The sequence below is a fragment of the Eriocheir sinensis genome, chromosome 56 (assembly GCF_024679095.1).
Source record: "Eriocheir sinensis breed Jianghai 21 chromosome 56, ASM2467909v1, whole genome shotgun sequence".
NCBI lineage: Eukaryota > Metazoa > Arthropoda > Malacostraca > Decapoda > Varunidae > Eriocheir > Eriocheir sinensis.
In genome coordinates this window covers 7,989,747-8,004,746 of record NC_066564.1, presented here as the reverse complement: position 1 = coordinate 8,004,746, position 15,000 = coordinate 7,989,747, and the positions used below count along the sequence as shown (strand labels likewise).

Below are 15,000 nucleotides of genomic sequence, written 5' to 3'. Positions count from 1 at the left end.
AAAGTTCCGGGCCTCGGCAACGGCCGGCTGGTGGATGGGCTGCCGGACGACCCAAGAAGCGGTGTAAAGATCAGTAGGGCGACGCCTCCCTCAGTTCCCTGCAGCACAGTAGTCGCGGCTGTCCGAGCAGGAGGCGTCAGGGCGTTCTGCCAGTGACGTGACGTGAAAATACTTGACTGATTGTGTTATTCACGAAAATAAACTTCAGTGCCCATGATTGAAAGCAGGCAACTGTCAGGACCAAGAAAGTTTGACACGTGTGTGCGAACACGAGGTGCTTGAGGACTGGAAACAGGGAAAGTACCGAGTTTCAACTGCGAGTGAAAGGAAGGGCGAGTGGCGGGCGCGGGTCATGGGGTTGGGCGGGCAGGTGCTGGAAGTGGGGCGTCGCCAGGCACTGCTGTGTACTGGGGCGGCAAAATAAAGGCTTTAAAATCAAAAACTTTTGTTGAATGTGACACAAAATTGAAACTTCACCACGTAAATGTAAACCAAAGGTAAAATTCATGAAAAATCGCATTTACGAATCAATTTGTGCTTCAGTGAAAACAGACAGAACAGTTGTGCATGCAGTGAACGGCTGGAGGGCGTGGCAGGGCGGCGCGAGGACACTGAATGGAAAACGAGAGTAATTAGGCAACATGGCGCTGCGGTGGCGCGAGACAAGCTTCGTGGCCTCTCACTCGGCCTCCAGAGTGCAGGTGCCAATAGACTTCGCTATCGAAGAACCTGAGGAGGACCTTGACTTCATTCTCGAGGTCGAGGAAGCGATCAAACCTTCAAAAGTGGAGATTTCTGACGGTTCTTCAAGCAGCAATGAGAGCGAGAATGGCGGCCAGGTTACCGCCATCGTTGCCAGGCAAGACGCCATTCCAGAGGCCCCGTCAGAGGCGCCACCCGTGACCTTGGAGGCACTACAGAACGAGCTCCAAATGATGCACAGGGAGACGCGGGCACTGCAAGACCTCTTAGTAAGTAATGGAGGCACTGGAGGTGAGTCGACGCAGGGCTTGGTGGAGGCGTGGCAGCAGAGGAATGTGATTCAAGGCGTGGCACAGAGCGCTGACGCAGGAATAGTGTCTTTCGGCGTCTCCTCCACCACCAGTCAAGTCGTCTACCGCCGCCAGCAGACCGAGGAGGTGATCACACACAGACGCACAGCTTCCAGGCGACTCAGGCGAACTCGGCCTGGCAACAGAGGCTACATCAGCAGCAGCAGCGACAGTTCTCCTGAGCTTCCTCGCTTTAGAGAGGCGAAAGATGCAACGACTCGTGCCTCTAAAAAGAACATGGAGACAGGAGCGTCTAGGAAGGCAGCCACGGAACAGTCGAACAGAGATACAGATACAGCTGCAAGGAATCAAGCAACAGAAGGCGAGACAGTGACAGAATCCACCGCTGGAAATGAAGCAGAATCGCAAGCGGAGACTCAGGCTCGAGAGAACCCAATGACTGAGGAAGCAAACCGAGAAACAATAACTACCGGTGACACAGTCAATGGAGATTCTTCCACAGAAATTCCACTTGAGGAAAATGCAATGGCAAATGAAATAATCAGAGAGGACGCCCCGACAGATGAAACCGCCACAGGAGTCACAGTTACCGAAGAACCAGTCAGGGTAGATTTAGCTACTGCAGTCAGTGGAAATGTAGCCATCGAAGAGCCAGTCAGAGATGATAGCAGCACAGAGGAGCCGAATACAGAGATTGCCTTAGAAGTGCCACTTCAAGAGCGAGCAGCCACAGAAGAGCAGCTCTTGGAACAGTTGATTCAAGAGGACCCAAGTCAAAAGTATTCACCTGCAGAACGAGGACCCACGCAGCATCTAGCGGCCGAGGACCAGGACGCCACGGACGCAAACAATGGTCGCAGGTCTCGCAGCTCCTACCACAACATGATCGAGGGGTTAGGCGATTCCTCAGAGGACAACCTTTCTGATGAATGGAGGGATGAAGATTTCATTGAAGAGACGAATTTTAGAAACATAAGTGACTCTCCGGAGGTCAGTGAGGTAACAGACATCACTCAGCTATCTATGGTAGAGACAGACAATGATTTAGCAACAGAAGTCGAGGAGCGATTGTTGTCCGGGACACCAGAGAGGGATGCCAAGGCTGCCAAACCGACAATCACGCGTAAAGGGAGTTCTTTAGGCGTAGAAACAGTGGTGAAGCCATACCTTGAGACCAATCTTGACAACCCTGTTTTGTACAACCTGGAGAAGGTGTCCGAAACCAAACCTCTTTCCCCATCTGTACCTTCTGCGGAACCAAGTAACGAAGCTCCTGAATCGGGTCTCCTTAATCTAGAAACCGAGAAAAAGCCGGATGTCAGCCAAGAAACCAAATCTCTTTCCCCATCTGTACCTTCTGAGGAACCAAGTAACGAAGCTCCTGAATCGGGTCTCCTTAATCTGGAAACCGAGAAAAAGCCGGACGCCAGCCAAGCAACTGAACACACACCTGAGCCTCCTGAAGATCAAAAGGAAAAGTTAACACTCAAACACACGGCAAAAGAGGCAAATGAGGTGAAGCCTGAAGCCTTAGCGGAGCCCAAGTCAGAAGCACTAAGTGACAACGACAAACAGGACGTGATAACTGAACCCCAAGCCAACCTAGAGGACCACGGTGACCCCAAAGCTAGTCCACAGCCAGACGAAGAGCTTCCCATTGCAGCGTCGCCAACCACCCCGTCTCCAGTGCCAAACGACGGTCAAGATAAGGAGGATAACTTGAAATCAAAGAAGCGAGGGAGGCCAGGAAGCAGAAACCGGCCGTCCCAAAAGCCACCACCGCCTCCAAGAGCCTCCTCATTGTTGCCTTCTGGTGCTGAGTCACAAACAGAAAGTGAGGAACTTTCAAACCCACCGTCATGGACTCCAGACCCCTCGTCGCCTCGCGGGTCGTTGGGATCGTCTTCGAGTTCCCCGGAGTCGGAAGCTGCGGCTAGCGAGGACGCAGTGACGATGAGGGAGAAATCGAGTAAAGAAGATCCACATGTCGACGGCATCAATCGGGTCTCCATTGTGTACGAGGAGCTGGAGAAGATAGACATTCCTCGGGTACCTTCACCACCACCTCGAGAAGCTACGGCAATATATCCCGATGTGTCGACTCCCAACATCGACACGGATGAAGCCTCTACTTCAGCCCCGACATCACTGGAGGAATCAACTATTGACGGACTTCAAAGAGAGCACTTGATAGCCCTTCCTGAAACCTCCGTGAAGCCTGTACAAGAGTTCCCCACGTGCATCACCGTAGCTACACCCTCCCTCAGTCCCGAGGGGTTGCCTGTGCGTGCAGTTAACGCGGAGTCATCAGGTAATAAAAACAATCCTCCCGAGGAAGACTTCCAGACGACGCCCTCCAAGCATTACACATCGGAAGAGTCTCTGCCCTCTTCCCTGGAACATATTCCCAAGGATACACCAAAGTCCTCGTCACCAAGTCATCCATCAGTGTTTCCACCGTCGGACGCCTCAGGGACCTCAGTGACCCAGGGACGACAGGATTCGCCACACCAGTCTCTGGATTCAGAGTCAGTGCTAACGGGGAACTTGGAGAATCCCTCATCAATTTTCAGTGTCTCGGATCTCATTTTATCAGATTTGGAAATAACGAAGATTTCAGAAATACCTCCACCTCCTCCTCGACATCCTCCTCCTAGCGTTGCCTCCCAGCCTTCACCATCACCATCAACAGAGACTCGTCTAAGTCAAGTGAGCAAAGACTCTCCTCCACAATCTTCAACGGTGCCTCTGGAGCAAGTGTTGTCTGATCTGGAAAAAATGGAGATTCCAGGCGTGCCCCCTCCGCCGCCCCGCCACCCCCCGCCGCCTCCCCCTCTTCAAAGTAGCACACCACCACAACCCGAGGCTTCTTTGCAAACAATATCAGAAGAATCGATTAGTTCTTTAGACACGTGCTCGTCATCGGCCCACGAAGCCTCAATGCAGCTTCCAGAGGGTTCAACCGACGACTCGGCGGTCTCTGAATCTTCGCTTTGTGATTCAGATCATGTATTTGCACCAAAAGAAGATGAGGGAGCATCGCGGACTCCGATCCAACTTTTCATGCAAGAGTCTTTCAAATCTCCTGAAAAGATTTTGGAAAGGCTGAACAGCCTGGAGATACCCGAGGTACCACCGCCTCCTCCTGCAAGACCCCCACCACCCATTGCAATGCAGTCATCTCCAACACAACTCTGTGGACCTTCAAGCCTTATTGAAGATGATCTTCCACCAGAGTTCAAGGAGACGCCAACCAAGAAGACCGAAAGTCGCTCTCCATCCCATTCTTCCGAGTCTTCACATGGGCACGGCGCTGAGACTCCGTCATCACGGCGACTAAAGGAGCTGGAGGAGATGGAGATTCCTGAGGTGCCGCCGCCACCACCCCGCCAGCCTCCCCCAGGCGCCTCAGATTCTATGCAAATGATCATGAGTGAAACTCCTGAAACGCAAACACAGAACACACCGGAAGGGTCTGTTGACACTTACCCAATTTCCAGTTCAGAAGACTGTGAAATGCACACCACTGAGTCACCACGAGAACAGACCCCTCAAAAGACGAGGCAGCAGCCTCTGGACAGCTCCGATGCTTCGCGTCAGACACAGGAGGATTTGCCTAAGTGCCTAAGTTCCTCTCCAGCCACGCCTCGTATACATCAACAGCACTTGTTAGAAGAGCTCAATAAAATGAAAATTCCAGAGATTCCTCCCCCGCCTCCCCTCCAGCCACCCCCATCAGCAGACCCTTCAGAGGTTTATTCAGCAGCCAACCTCCAGTCCTCCACCCCAGACTCCTCTCAGGTGTACACAATTCCATCCTACGATGTGTCTTTTAGCACTGACCCTGGTGACACGGAGTCCTCAGAAACTTCTCCCACATCACCTGAAGAACTAGAGTCTCCTCCTATGAGTATGAATCTTGAGGATTCTCTGCCACGAACGGATAAGCCCTGCCTTACCCTAGGCAACCATATTACCTCACCACGCTTGCCAGAAGTCTCCCCACCTAAGCTGCTAGAAGAACTAGACAAGATGGAAATTCCAACAGTGCCTCCTCCTCCACCACGACGGCCTCCTCCACCTCCACCACAATCTCTTCCTCCACAACACCCGCTCCCCTCTCCTCGTCCCTCCAAACTATCGAAGACTTCCGAGTCCTCCTCAACAAGTGCTTCAGAAGAGTCACCAGCATCCACGCCTGAACCGTTGACGGCATCTAAAAGTTCCCCAACACAAGACTTCGAAAAATCTGTAGCAGAACCCTCGAGTGAGCTACAATTCTCAGTTCCTTCACCCTCAACTCCACTGCAGCCACAGCAAGTTCCTGCTCAGCACCACGACGACGCCATTTCAACACAGCCACCAAGTGTCTCCTTGACACTGTTTCCAGAGTTTGCAAGCACCGAGGCTTGCTTAGCACGAGTGATTGAAAACTCCCAGGCAGAACTTACGCCTGGAGCAGAAGAGGTCCCTCAAGCAGCGGTTCATAGGCCTCTTTTACCTTCTGTAGCAGTCCTAGACAAGCACTTCTCACACTCTGAAGATGAGACGACGTCATCCTCCTCCTCATCTGAGGAGAGTTCGTCGTCAGAGGAGGAGGCTTCATCGTCATCGTCATCAGAGCATGAGCATTTATACACCACTGAACATGAGGGTACTCCTGTGCTAACGCCAGAGGTCTCCCCGGTGCCAGGAATCAAAATTTCCTTGGCGCCAGAACCAGCGTCTTCAATCCCTTCTGAAGAACAGCAGATTTCCCTTACACCTGGCGAGGTTATCTCTTCACCTGAAGACGCAGTGGCTTCTTCCGTGCCCGAAGAGCTGGTTTCTTCTGTGCCAGAGAATGAGATGGCTCCATCTGTGGTTTCTTCAGTACCAGAGAAGGAGCTGGTTTCATCTGTGCCGGAGAAAAGAGTGGTTTCTTCTGAGTCAGAGAAAAAGCTGGTTTCTTCAGTGACAGAGGTGACGGTTTCTTCAGTGCCAGAGAAAAAGGTGGTTTCGTCAGTGCCAGAGAAAGTGATGGTTTCTTCAGTGCCAGAGAAGGAGGTGGTTTCTTCAGTGCCAGAGAAGGAGGTGGTTTCGTCAGTGCCAGAGAAAGTGATGGTTTCTTCAGCGCCAGAGAAGGAGGTGGTTTCGTCAGTGCCAGAGAAAGTGATGGTTTCTTCAGCGCCAGAGAAGGAGGTGGTTTCGTCAGTGCCAGAGAAAAAGGTGGTTTCGTCAATGCCAGAGAAAGTTATTATTTCTTCAGTGTCACAGAAGGAGGATGTTTCGCCAGTGCCAGAGAAGGATTTGGTTTCTTCATCACAAGAGGAAACTTGCACTTCATCAGAGGAAGAGGTTTGTACTGTACACACAGATATTCCTTCATTGCCACAGGAACAAGCCTCCTCTTTACCACAGAAAACTCCTCCACCACCGGGTGCTTCCCCTTCAACAAGGGACGAGGTTTCGTGTTCACCACAATCGGGTTCCAGTTCTTCGGAGGAGGAAGAGGAGGCAACCTCGTCGTCAGAACCTTCGTCTGCATTAGAACATGAGGCTTCCTCTTCACCAGCAGCAGACGTCTCCCCGGTGCCAGAAATTAAAATTTCCTTGGCGCCAGATCCTGATGAAGCTGACGAACAGCAGATTTCCTCTACACCTGGTGAGGCAGTCCCTTCACCAGAAGACGCGGTGGCTTCATCCGTGCCTGAGCAGCTGGTTCCTTCTGAAACAGAGAAAGAGGTCGTTCCTTCTGAACCAGAGAAGGAGGTGGTTCATTCAGTGCTAGAGAAGAAGGTGGTTCCTTCTGTGCCAGAGAAGAAGGTGGTTCCTTCTGTGCCAGAGAAGAAGGTGGTTCCTTCTGAACCAGAGAAGAAGGTGGTTCCTTCTGTGCCAGAGAAGAAGGTGGTTCCTTCTGTGCCAGAGAAGAAGGTGGTTCCTTCTGTGCCAGAGAAGAAGGTGGTTCCTTCTGTGCCAGAGAAGAAGGTGGTTCCTTCTGAGCCAGAGAAGAAGGTGGTTCCTTCTGTGCCAGAGAAGAAGGTGGTTCCTTCTGCCAGAGAGAAGGTGGTTCCTTCTGTGCCAGAGAAGAAGGTGGTTCCTTCTGTGCCAGAGAAGAAGGTGGATCCTTCTGTGCCAGAGAAGAAGGTTCCTTCTGTGCCAGAGAAGAAGGTGGTTCCTTCTGCCAGAGAAGAAGGTGGTTCCTTCTGTGCCAGAGAAGAAGGTGGTTCCTTCTGTGCCAGAGAAGAAGGTGGTTCCTTCTGTGCCAGAGAAGAAGGTGGTTCCTTCTGTGCCAGAGAAGAAGGTGGTTCCTTCTGTGCCAGAGAAGAAGGTGGTTCCTTCTGAGCCAGAGAAGAAGGTGGTTCCTCCTGTGCCAGAGAAGGTGGTTCCTCCTGTGCCAGAGAAGAAGGTGGTTCCTTCTGAGCCAGAGAAGAAGGTGGTTCCTTCTGTGCCAGAGAAGAAGGTGGTTCCTCCTGTGCCAGAGAAGAAGGTGGTTCCTCCTGTGCCAGAGAAGAAGGTGGTTCCTTCTGAGCCAGAGATGAAGGTTTCTTCTGAACCCGAGGAGGTGGTGTCTCCTGAGCCAGAGAAGATGACGGTTTCTTCTGGGCCAGAGGAAAGGGTTTCCACCTCCTCGGGAGAGGTTTCCTTCTCGCCAGAGGAGCAGGACAGCCTTTCGTCAGGACGGGATTCTCCTTTGTCAGATGAGAATTATGCCTCAACAAGGCAAGACGTTTCCAACGTGCCCGAAATAACGATTTCGTTTGCCCCAGACATGGAATGTCCCTATGCATCAGAAACGGAAGAAGGGGTTGTCTCAGCCCCCGAAAAAGTCCCCTCCCTTGTGCAGGAAGAGATTTCCTTTGCATCAGATACGTCCCAGGGATCAGACGCACCGCAGGAGGCTTCGTCAGCAGCACTAATGAAGTCCTCAGCACCGAAAGGAGAATCATTTAAAGCCGATCAACGTGATGGTTCACCAACTTTAACATCTTCAGCCCCAAGAAAGGTTTCCCTCCCTAAGCATGGCCAGGAAGCCTCAGCTACAGGTGATGAGAGGAGCCGGACAGCCGCAGAACTAATGTTTGCAACACAAACATGTGACACTCCAGCGCCAGTGACCGAGGCTCCTCGCATCGTAACACGAGAAAAGATAAGTTCATCGGTATGTGATCAAGACTCCCAAGACAAAGAAGACTCTCCAATACAAGAAAGCAGCGCCTCCACACACCAGGAGGTCATCCATCCAACAGTACAGCCAAAGGAAGCGCAGAAAGGTTCTTCAGCACAACCTGCTATCTCTTCTCCGCCCCCGGCACCGGCCCTTGTGACTCCAGCAAAACCCTCTGCAACACAATCAAAATTCCCATCTGCTGAAGAACCACAAGAAGACTCCTCAACACGACCCCCTGTGTCTTCACCACCAACATCTCCCCCAGTCACCCAAACACACCCTTCCTCAGCACATACAACAAGTCTCACATCACCAATAAAGCCACCGGAACAGCCTTCCTCACCTCAACCACCGACAAAGCCTTCTTCTACTCAGGCAGCTCCAACACCACCATCAATGACACAAACACCAATAAATCCACTCCCAAAACAAGCACCAACCCCATCACCAACAAAACTCTTCTCCCTGCAAGCATCATCAGAACGTTCTCTACCACAACCAACACAACCTTCTCCAAAGCGGACTGTATTCCCTGAGACACCCGCCAAGCACGCCCCACTGCTGCTGCCCGACCTGTCACCCATCGCAGCACCACAGGACACACCCTCGACAGGCTCCTCCGTGTCCCCGAGTGATACGGCGATGGACGCCCCGCTGAGGGAACCTGTGACCCCCATACTAATCCCTGGAGCAGAGACGGAGAAGGATGACAAGGAAGTGGAGAGTGAGGGGAAACAAGAAAGAAAAAGAGGGATATCCCAGTCGTCTGAGGAGACAGAGGAGGAATATTTCACACCGCCGTCCGGCTCCCCCCCTTACTCCCCTGGACAGGTGAGGAACCAAGCACCATTCGGAGACTTGGGCCTCACGCGGGGCCAGTGGAATTCTGATCAAGAGGAAGGCGCCGAGAAGACATTTGAGTTCGTCACGTGGGGAGACGAGCTGGAAATGATTGTAGACTCCTCTCAGAGCCCGCGCGACGAAGGAAGTGACGCAGTAGCTTCCCAGGCGTCCCCTGATGCAGGAAAAAAACACTCACAGCCAGGCGTGTCTGAGCTGCCATCCATCAAGAGAAGGAGGCTGAGCTGTGAGGAGGAGGACGATACTTTGAAGAACGTCCTGACGTGCAGGGTCAGGTCAAGGTCACCGTCGCCCTCAGGTCCTCGTCTCTCCCGCCTGACGAGCGCTATCCAGGAAGCTCTGAACGCTGAAGAGACTGAGAGGTCCTACGAGATCCAGATCACTGTCTCAGTCTTGAAGCCCTCCCAGTCCACGTCCCCAGAGCCACGAGTCCGGATCTCCACCCAAATGAGATCGGACAGTCCAGCGCCGCCCTCCCAGCGACCGTCGCGCCCGCCGGCCTCGCCCACCGCCAAGTCCGAGAGATCGAAAGAGAAAAGAAAGGAAAAGGACATAGCCGGGAGCCCGCCACTCTCTCCTCCCCCCGAGTCTGGTAAGAGTCCGTCAAAGGGAAAGAGTAAGAGGGAAAAGTCGAAAGATAGGAAAAGCAGGAAGAAAAGAGAACACCTAAGTGTCAGTGAAACCAGGAAGACCGTGGTCACCAGCACGAAGGAGGGAAAGAAGGAGGAGGAGGAGGAGACGGAGAAGGAGGAGGAGAATGGTGAGTGTCGTTCGCCTCTTCCTCTCCAAGTTCCCTCTTCTTCAACACCTCACCTCCCGTCTGTAGCTCCCTGGCCCTCTCAGTAGGTGTGTGGCATGCTTCACCGTAAATACCTGTAGCGTAACTTCGGGCACATCAACACAAACTGATTCAAAAGCCGCTTCTGTTTCACCTGTTAATTAAGTGTCGCTGATTAAGGTACTAATTATATATCCATGTTACTGTGTCGCTAATCATGTTCTCTTTGCTTTTTCCTCTTCCGTCAAGGGCAAGAGAGTGAGCTTATCAGATGAATTCCTTATCAGTTTGCTTTCTCGTGTGTGTATCTATCTGTCCGTGTGTCTGTCTTTATGTTGGTGTTCCTGTCCGTCTGTATCTAAGGCAATAATGTGTTGGATGACAAGTGTGTTGGCTTTTTATTATTCTCCTGTCGAATGTCTGTGTTGTCATCGTCCTTCTCTGGTATAATTGTTCACCTGTCTGCCTGTCTCTTTGTCTGCATGTCTGTCTATCTGTCTATCTGTCTGTCTGTCTGTTTATTTGTTCTGCCCGAGATTGCATGATAACAATGTACACTGTGACGCCACACCTCCATTGTCACACTAACTACCTGCCGTCGCAAAGGTGGAATGAGGATACCTGATGTGGATTTTTTTTTTAATATGGTCCAAAAAATAATAAAAATAAACATCTAATATCCATACTATGAAATGCGGTGGTGGTGGTAGTAGGTGCGGCGGTGGTTGTGGTGGTGGTGTTTGGTAAGGAAAGGAGAGAAAGAGATGAAGGAGGAGGAGGAGAGAGAGAGAGAGAGAGAGAGAGAGAGAGAGAGAGAGAGAGAGAGAGAGAGAGAGAGAGAGAGAGAGAGAGAGAGAGAGAGAGAGAGAGAGAGAGAGAGAGAGAGAGAGAGAGAGAGAGAGAGAGAGAGAGAGAGAGAGAGAGAGAGTAGTAACAGGAGATAACGAACACAAAAGAAAAAAAAATGAAAGGTAGTATTATAAATGGATATAAATGTATGAGAGGACAGAGAAACAGATAAAGAGGGAGCGAATAGGGAAGAAGGGGTGGATGGGTTGTGGTGTCTGTTGTGGTTGTGGTGGTGGTGATGGTGGTGGAGGACAGGGAGGAAGGGGGATTTCAACAGCACTTCCGGTATCACACTTCCGATGCTCCGGGCAGTAAAAGCACATCTCTCTCTCTCTCTCTCTCTCTCTCTCTCTCTCTCTCTCTCCTCCCTTCATTCTTCTCATCCTTCTCTTCTTTCTTCCATGACACAAAACCATTAGACGCAAAACTACAATATTAGCAGAAACGTCAAATTCAACCTTTACCACAATGACACGATGAACTAAACAAAAAAGAAACGAAAGCACAAGGAAAGCAGAGGAGGAGGAGAGATGACACGACTGCATGACAAGAGCGAAGAGAAACAGATATGCGTCAAAATTAAATGGGAGTTAGAGAAAAACGAAACAAAAGCGGGAAAGAAAGGTGAGAAGGAAACATGACAGACAAAGACGTGAAGAGAAACACAGATGCATCAGATAAGAAGTAGACAGGAAGAGAAAGGCGAAAGGTGACTGGGGAGAGCGCAAGATAGATAGATAGATAGATAGACAGATGGAATTTAAAGGAGGGTATAAAAAAAAGTGAAGCCAGGGTAATATTTTCTTGTTTATCCACCTCCTCATCCTCTCCCCTTCCACTTCTGCATCTCCTCCTCCTCCTCCTCCTCCTCCTCTCCCTCGTCCACTTCACAAACTTCCTCTCTCTCATCCTCCTTCCTCCACCCACTTCGCATCCTCCTCTCCTACCGCGACCCTCCCATATGCACACCTCTCAAAATTCCGCTGTAAAATGATATATATACATAGCTTCGGGTGGACCATATGGACGTGTGCACCTTAGCTTGATTGCATTACCTGCCTAGTGTGTTACCTGGTGCGTGGGTTGTGTGTTTAGTACGGTGGGATGTTGATGTTTTAAGCCGCTCACATTCAGGACACGAGTCGAGAGGTGAATGCAATAGGTAAGATAGGGTACGAATTATAGAGCGAAAAGAAATAACTGTGTAGGTTGTATTTTAACGTAACCAAGGGTGTTGTATTCACGAGTATATGAATGGAAGTGGGTTTTTTTTTAGATGTTTGTTTGTGAGTGTATACGATAAAAATAAACAGATATAGATAGATAAATAAATATAGATAGATAGATAGATAGATAGAGAGAGAGATAGAGAGAGAGAGAGAGAGAGAGAGAGAGAGAGAGAGAGAGAGAGAGAGAGAGAGAGAGAGAGAGAGAGAGAGAGAGAGAAAGGGGTCAGGTGATGGTAATGAGATGGGATTCGATAACCAGGGATGGAGAGGATCGGAGAGGATGCTGCGTCGGTAGGGGGGAAGGAGGGAGGAAGGGACAGGGAGGGAAGGAGAAGGCGAATGAGGAGAGGAAGCAGATGGAGGGAAAAAGAAACTGAAGGAGGGTCAGCGAATGCGTGAAATGGAGATAATAAACACTGCAGAGAGTAAAGGATGACGGTAATTAAGAAAGGGGAAAGAAGAGAGGGGAAAAAGGAGGAAAGGGATAAAGGAAAATCTGCATACATATGATATTAGGTAAGGGAGGAAGGGAGAGACGAGGAAGGAAAATACGAAGAAGAAATAGTAAGGAAAAGAGAGAGAGAGGGGAGGAAAGAGAGAAGGGAGAAAGGTAGAGATAAAAAATAATGAAGATAGAGATAAATGAGGATAGAAAGGCATAAAAAAAAGAGGGAATGGATGGGATATAAAGCAGAGAAAGAGAGAGAGAGAGAGAGAGAGGAGGAGAAAGAAGGAGAAACAGAAGGGAGAACAGTAACAGGAGATAACGAATAAAACAAAAACACAAAAAACAGTGAAGGGTTGTATCATAAATGGGCGAGAGGAGAAAAAAAAGAAAAAAAAAACACGGGAATGAAAGGAAAATAATGAAATGGACAGAGGAGCAAAAGGGTAAACACTGTGGGAAGATATAAATAGCTCATCGGAAATAGAGAAAGAGGAGGCTTGACCAGAGAGGAGAATGGGCAGGGGAGGAGAGGAGAAAAGGTTGGAGCTCGTAGGCCTTGGTTGGAGGGGCGGGTGAGGAAGAGATAACCCTCGACCCCCTCTCCCCTACTCCCCCACTTCCCTCTCTCTCCTCCCCTAGACTGACCTGACCCAAATATGCCGGAACTCGCAACAGCAAAACACAATAGCTACCCACAAACGAGAGATAAATAGATAGATAAATAGATAGAGATAGATAAATAGATAGAAATTAATAACTGGGGGACACAAACACACACCAAAAACTTCAACTACAAAACTGAGGAAGAGAAGAAAAGTTACATACAAAATAGTCACACCCACATTTTTCAGAACGCTAATTATTCGCTGAGGTATGTGACGGTTTGGGGGAGAGGGAGGGAGAGCGAGAGCGAGGGGGAGAGGGGGAGGGATTAAAAAGGGGAGGAGAGGGGAGGGAAGGAGGAAAAGGTGTGGGGAAAGGGGTGGGGAGGGGCTAATTTTCTGACCGGTCCCTCCCTCTCCTTCCTCCTCCTCTCTCACTCCCCCTCGCCTCTTTCTCTCTCACTCAGTTCTCACTCAACCACCCCCTCACTCACCAGTATTAGGGCGGCAGTGACTGGGCGTGCATGTGCGTGTGTAGTATACGTGTGTGTGTGCGTGTGTGTGACCCGTGGAAGTGAACTCGTGACGTGGCGTGGACAGGTGTTGTGACCATGAGGCAGGTTGGCGCAGGTGAGGAGACTGACCCATTACTTCAAGGTTCCTGATTGATAAAGGTTGACGGATGGTTCTTCGCTCGACAGACACACAAGCTCACGTGATTTCCTTTTGGACGTCGCTCGTATTTTTTTTACAGCAAAGAAGCGAAAAAAAGAGTTATTCGTTATTCCCGTTGATGAAAATAGAACGAGAGGCCAAACAGAGAGAGAGAGAAAGGGTCAAATTCGCATGGAGAAGTGTTTTGATACTGATATTGACATTCATTTATTATTTTTTCCCCGTGAGGTGTGAACTTCGTAATTGATGAGTGAATCTATAAATGTCAACACGTGTTCTCTTTTGTTCGTGGATTTCTGAAAAGAGAGGAAATGCCGACCAGTGTTTCCATTTCACGTTATGTTGAAAGTCTAACAAACCTTCGATTTCAAACTGTGTTGTTGCGATTATAAGCAAAGAAGGAAAAATATATCAACCGTTGGAGGAAGTGACCGGGAGTTTGGAGAGTAAATCTACGTTATATTAAAAGTATGCCAAGCCTTCCATTTCAAGGCCTTGTTGTGACTGCGATGAAAGAAGGAAAATTATCGTTAAAAGTAATGACCCAGAGGAAGAAAAGTAAATCGACGTTATATTAAAAGTACTGCGATTAAAGAATGAAAAATATCGCTAAAAGTAATGACCCAGAGGAAGAAAAGTAAATCGACGTTATATTAAAAGTACTGCGATTAAAGAAGGAAAAATATCGCTAAAAGTAATGACCCAGAGGAAGAAAAGTAAATCGACGTTATATTAAAAGTACTGCGATTAAAGAAGGAAAAATATCGCTAAAAGTAATGACCCAGAGGAAGAAAAGTAAATCGACGTTATATTAAAAGTACTGCGATTAAAGAAGGAAAAATATCGCTAAAAGTAATGACCCAGAGGAAGAAGAGTAAGTCAAATGGTGCTGAAAAAGTATGCCAAGCCTTGTCTTGTTGCGACTGCGATGAAAGAAGGAAAAATCTCGTTAAAAGCGGTGACCCAGAGTAGGAGAAGTAAGTCAACCGGCGCGGCAAGAGTTATAATACCGCCACGCTGGGCCTTGCATGACCACGGTTTTTATAGCAGTGGTGCGAAACTTCGTGATTGTAGTGGTGATAGCGGCGGTGGCTTTACTATTATGGCGGTGGTGGTGGTGGTGGTGGTGGTGACTCACGGCGGAAAATGTGTCAGTCAGGTTCAGAGAGGAGTGACTCTTTTTGTGTAACTTTTAGTATTACCTTCGTGAATATCATTACTCATTCTTTAATTGTCTTTTTTTGGTGTATTCATTTTGCCCTTTCAATCTCGTTTTTACTTGGTCTCCTAATTGCGTTTCTGTAATTAAGTTTGTTCGTACGTACGTGCGTGTCTTGCACAAGCGCTTCATTATATATACTAACGAACACTCAGTGACTTTATTTGACCGTACTT

At 49.4% G+C, this 15,000-nt stretch overlaps 1 protein-coding gene across 50 annotated transcripts in view; it reads left to right on the top strand.

Moving 5' to 3' along the window:
- LOC126984250 (mucin-12-like) overlaps positions 1-15,000 on the top strand; it is a 148,768-nt gene that overhangs the window by 1,027 nt on the left and 132,741 nt on the right. The window contains exons 1-6 of one of the 50 annotated variants that reach the window (XM_050837869.1): positions 1-6,764; positions 6,846-6,872; positions 6,981-7,007; positions 7,324-7,350; positions 7,402-7,428; positions 7,510-9,784. The exon at positions 1-6,764 is cut by the window's left edge and continues 1,026 nt beyond it. In XM_050837869.1, coding sequence (XP_050693826.1) covers positions 642-6,764; positions 6,846-6,872; positions 6,981-7,007; positions 7,324-7,350; positions 7,402-7,428; positions 7,510-9,784 — 8,506 coding nt within the window. In that variant the 5' untranslated portion in view covers positions 1-641. Of the gene's footprint in view, positions 6,765-6,818; positions 6,927-6,980; positions 7,035-7,188; positions 9,785-15,000 lie in introns of all 50 variants that reach the window. The other 49 variants (XM_050837868.1, XM_050837863.1, XM_050837858.1 and 46 more) reach the window with 49 other exon arrangements.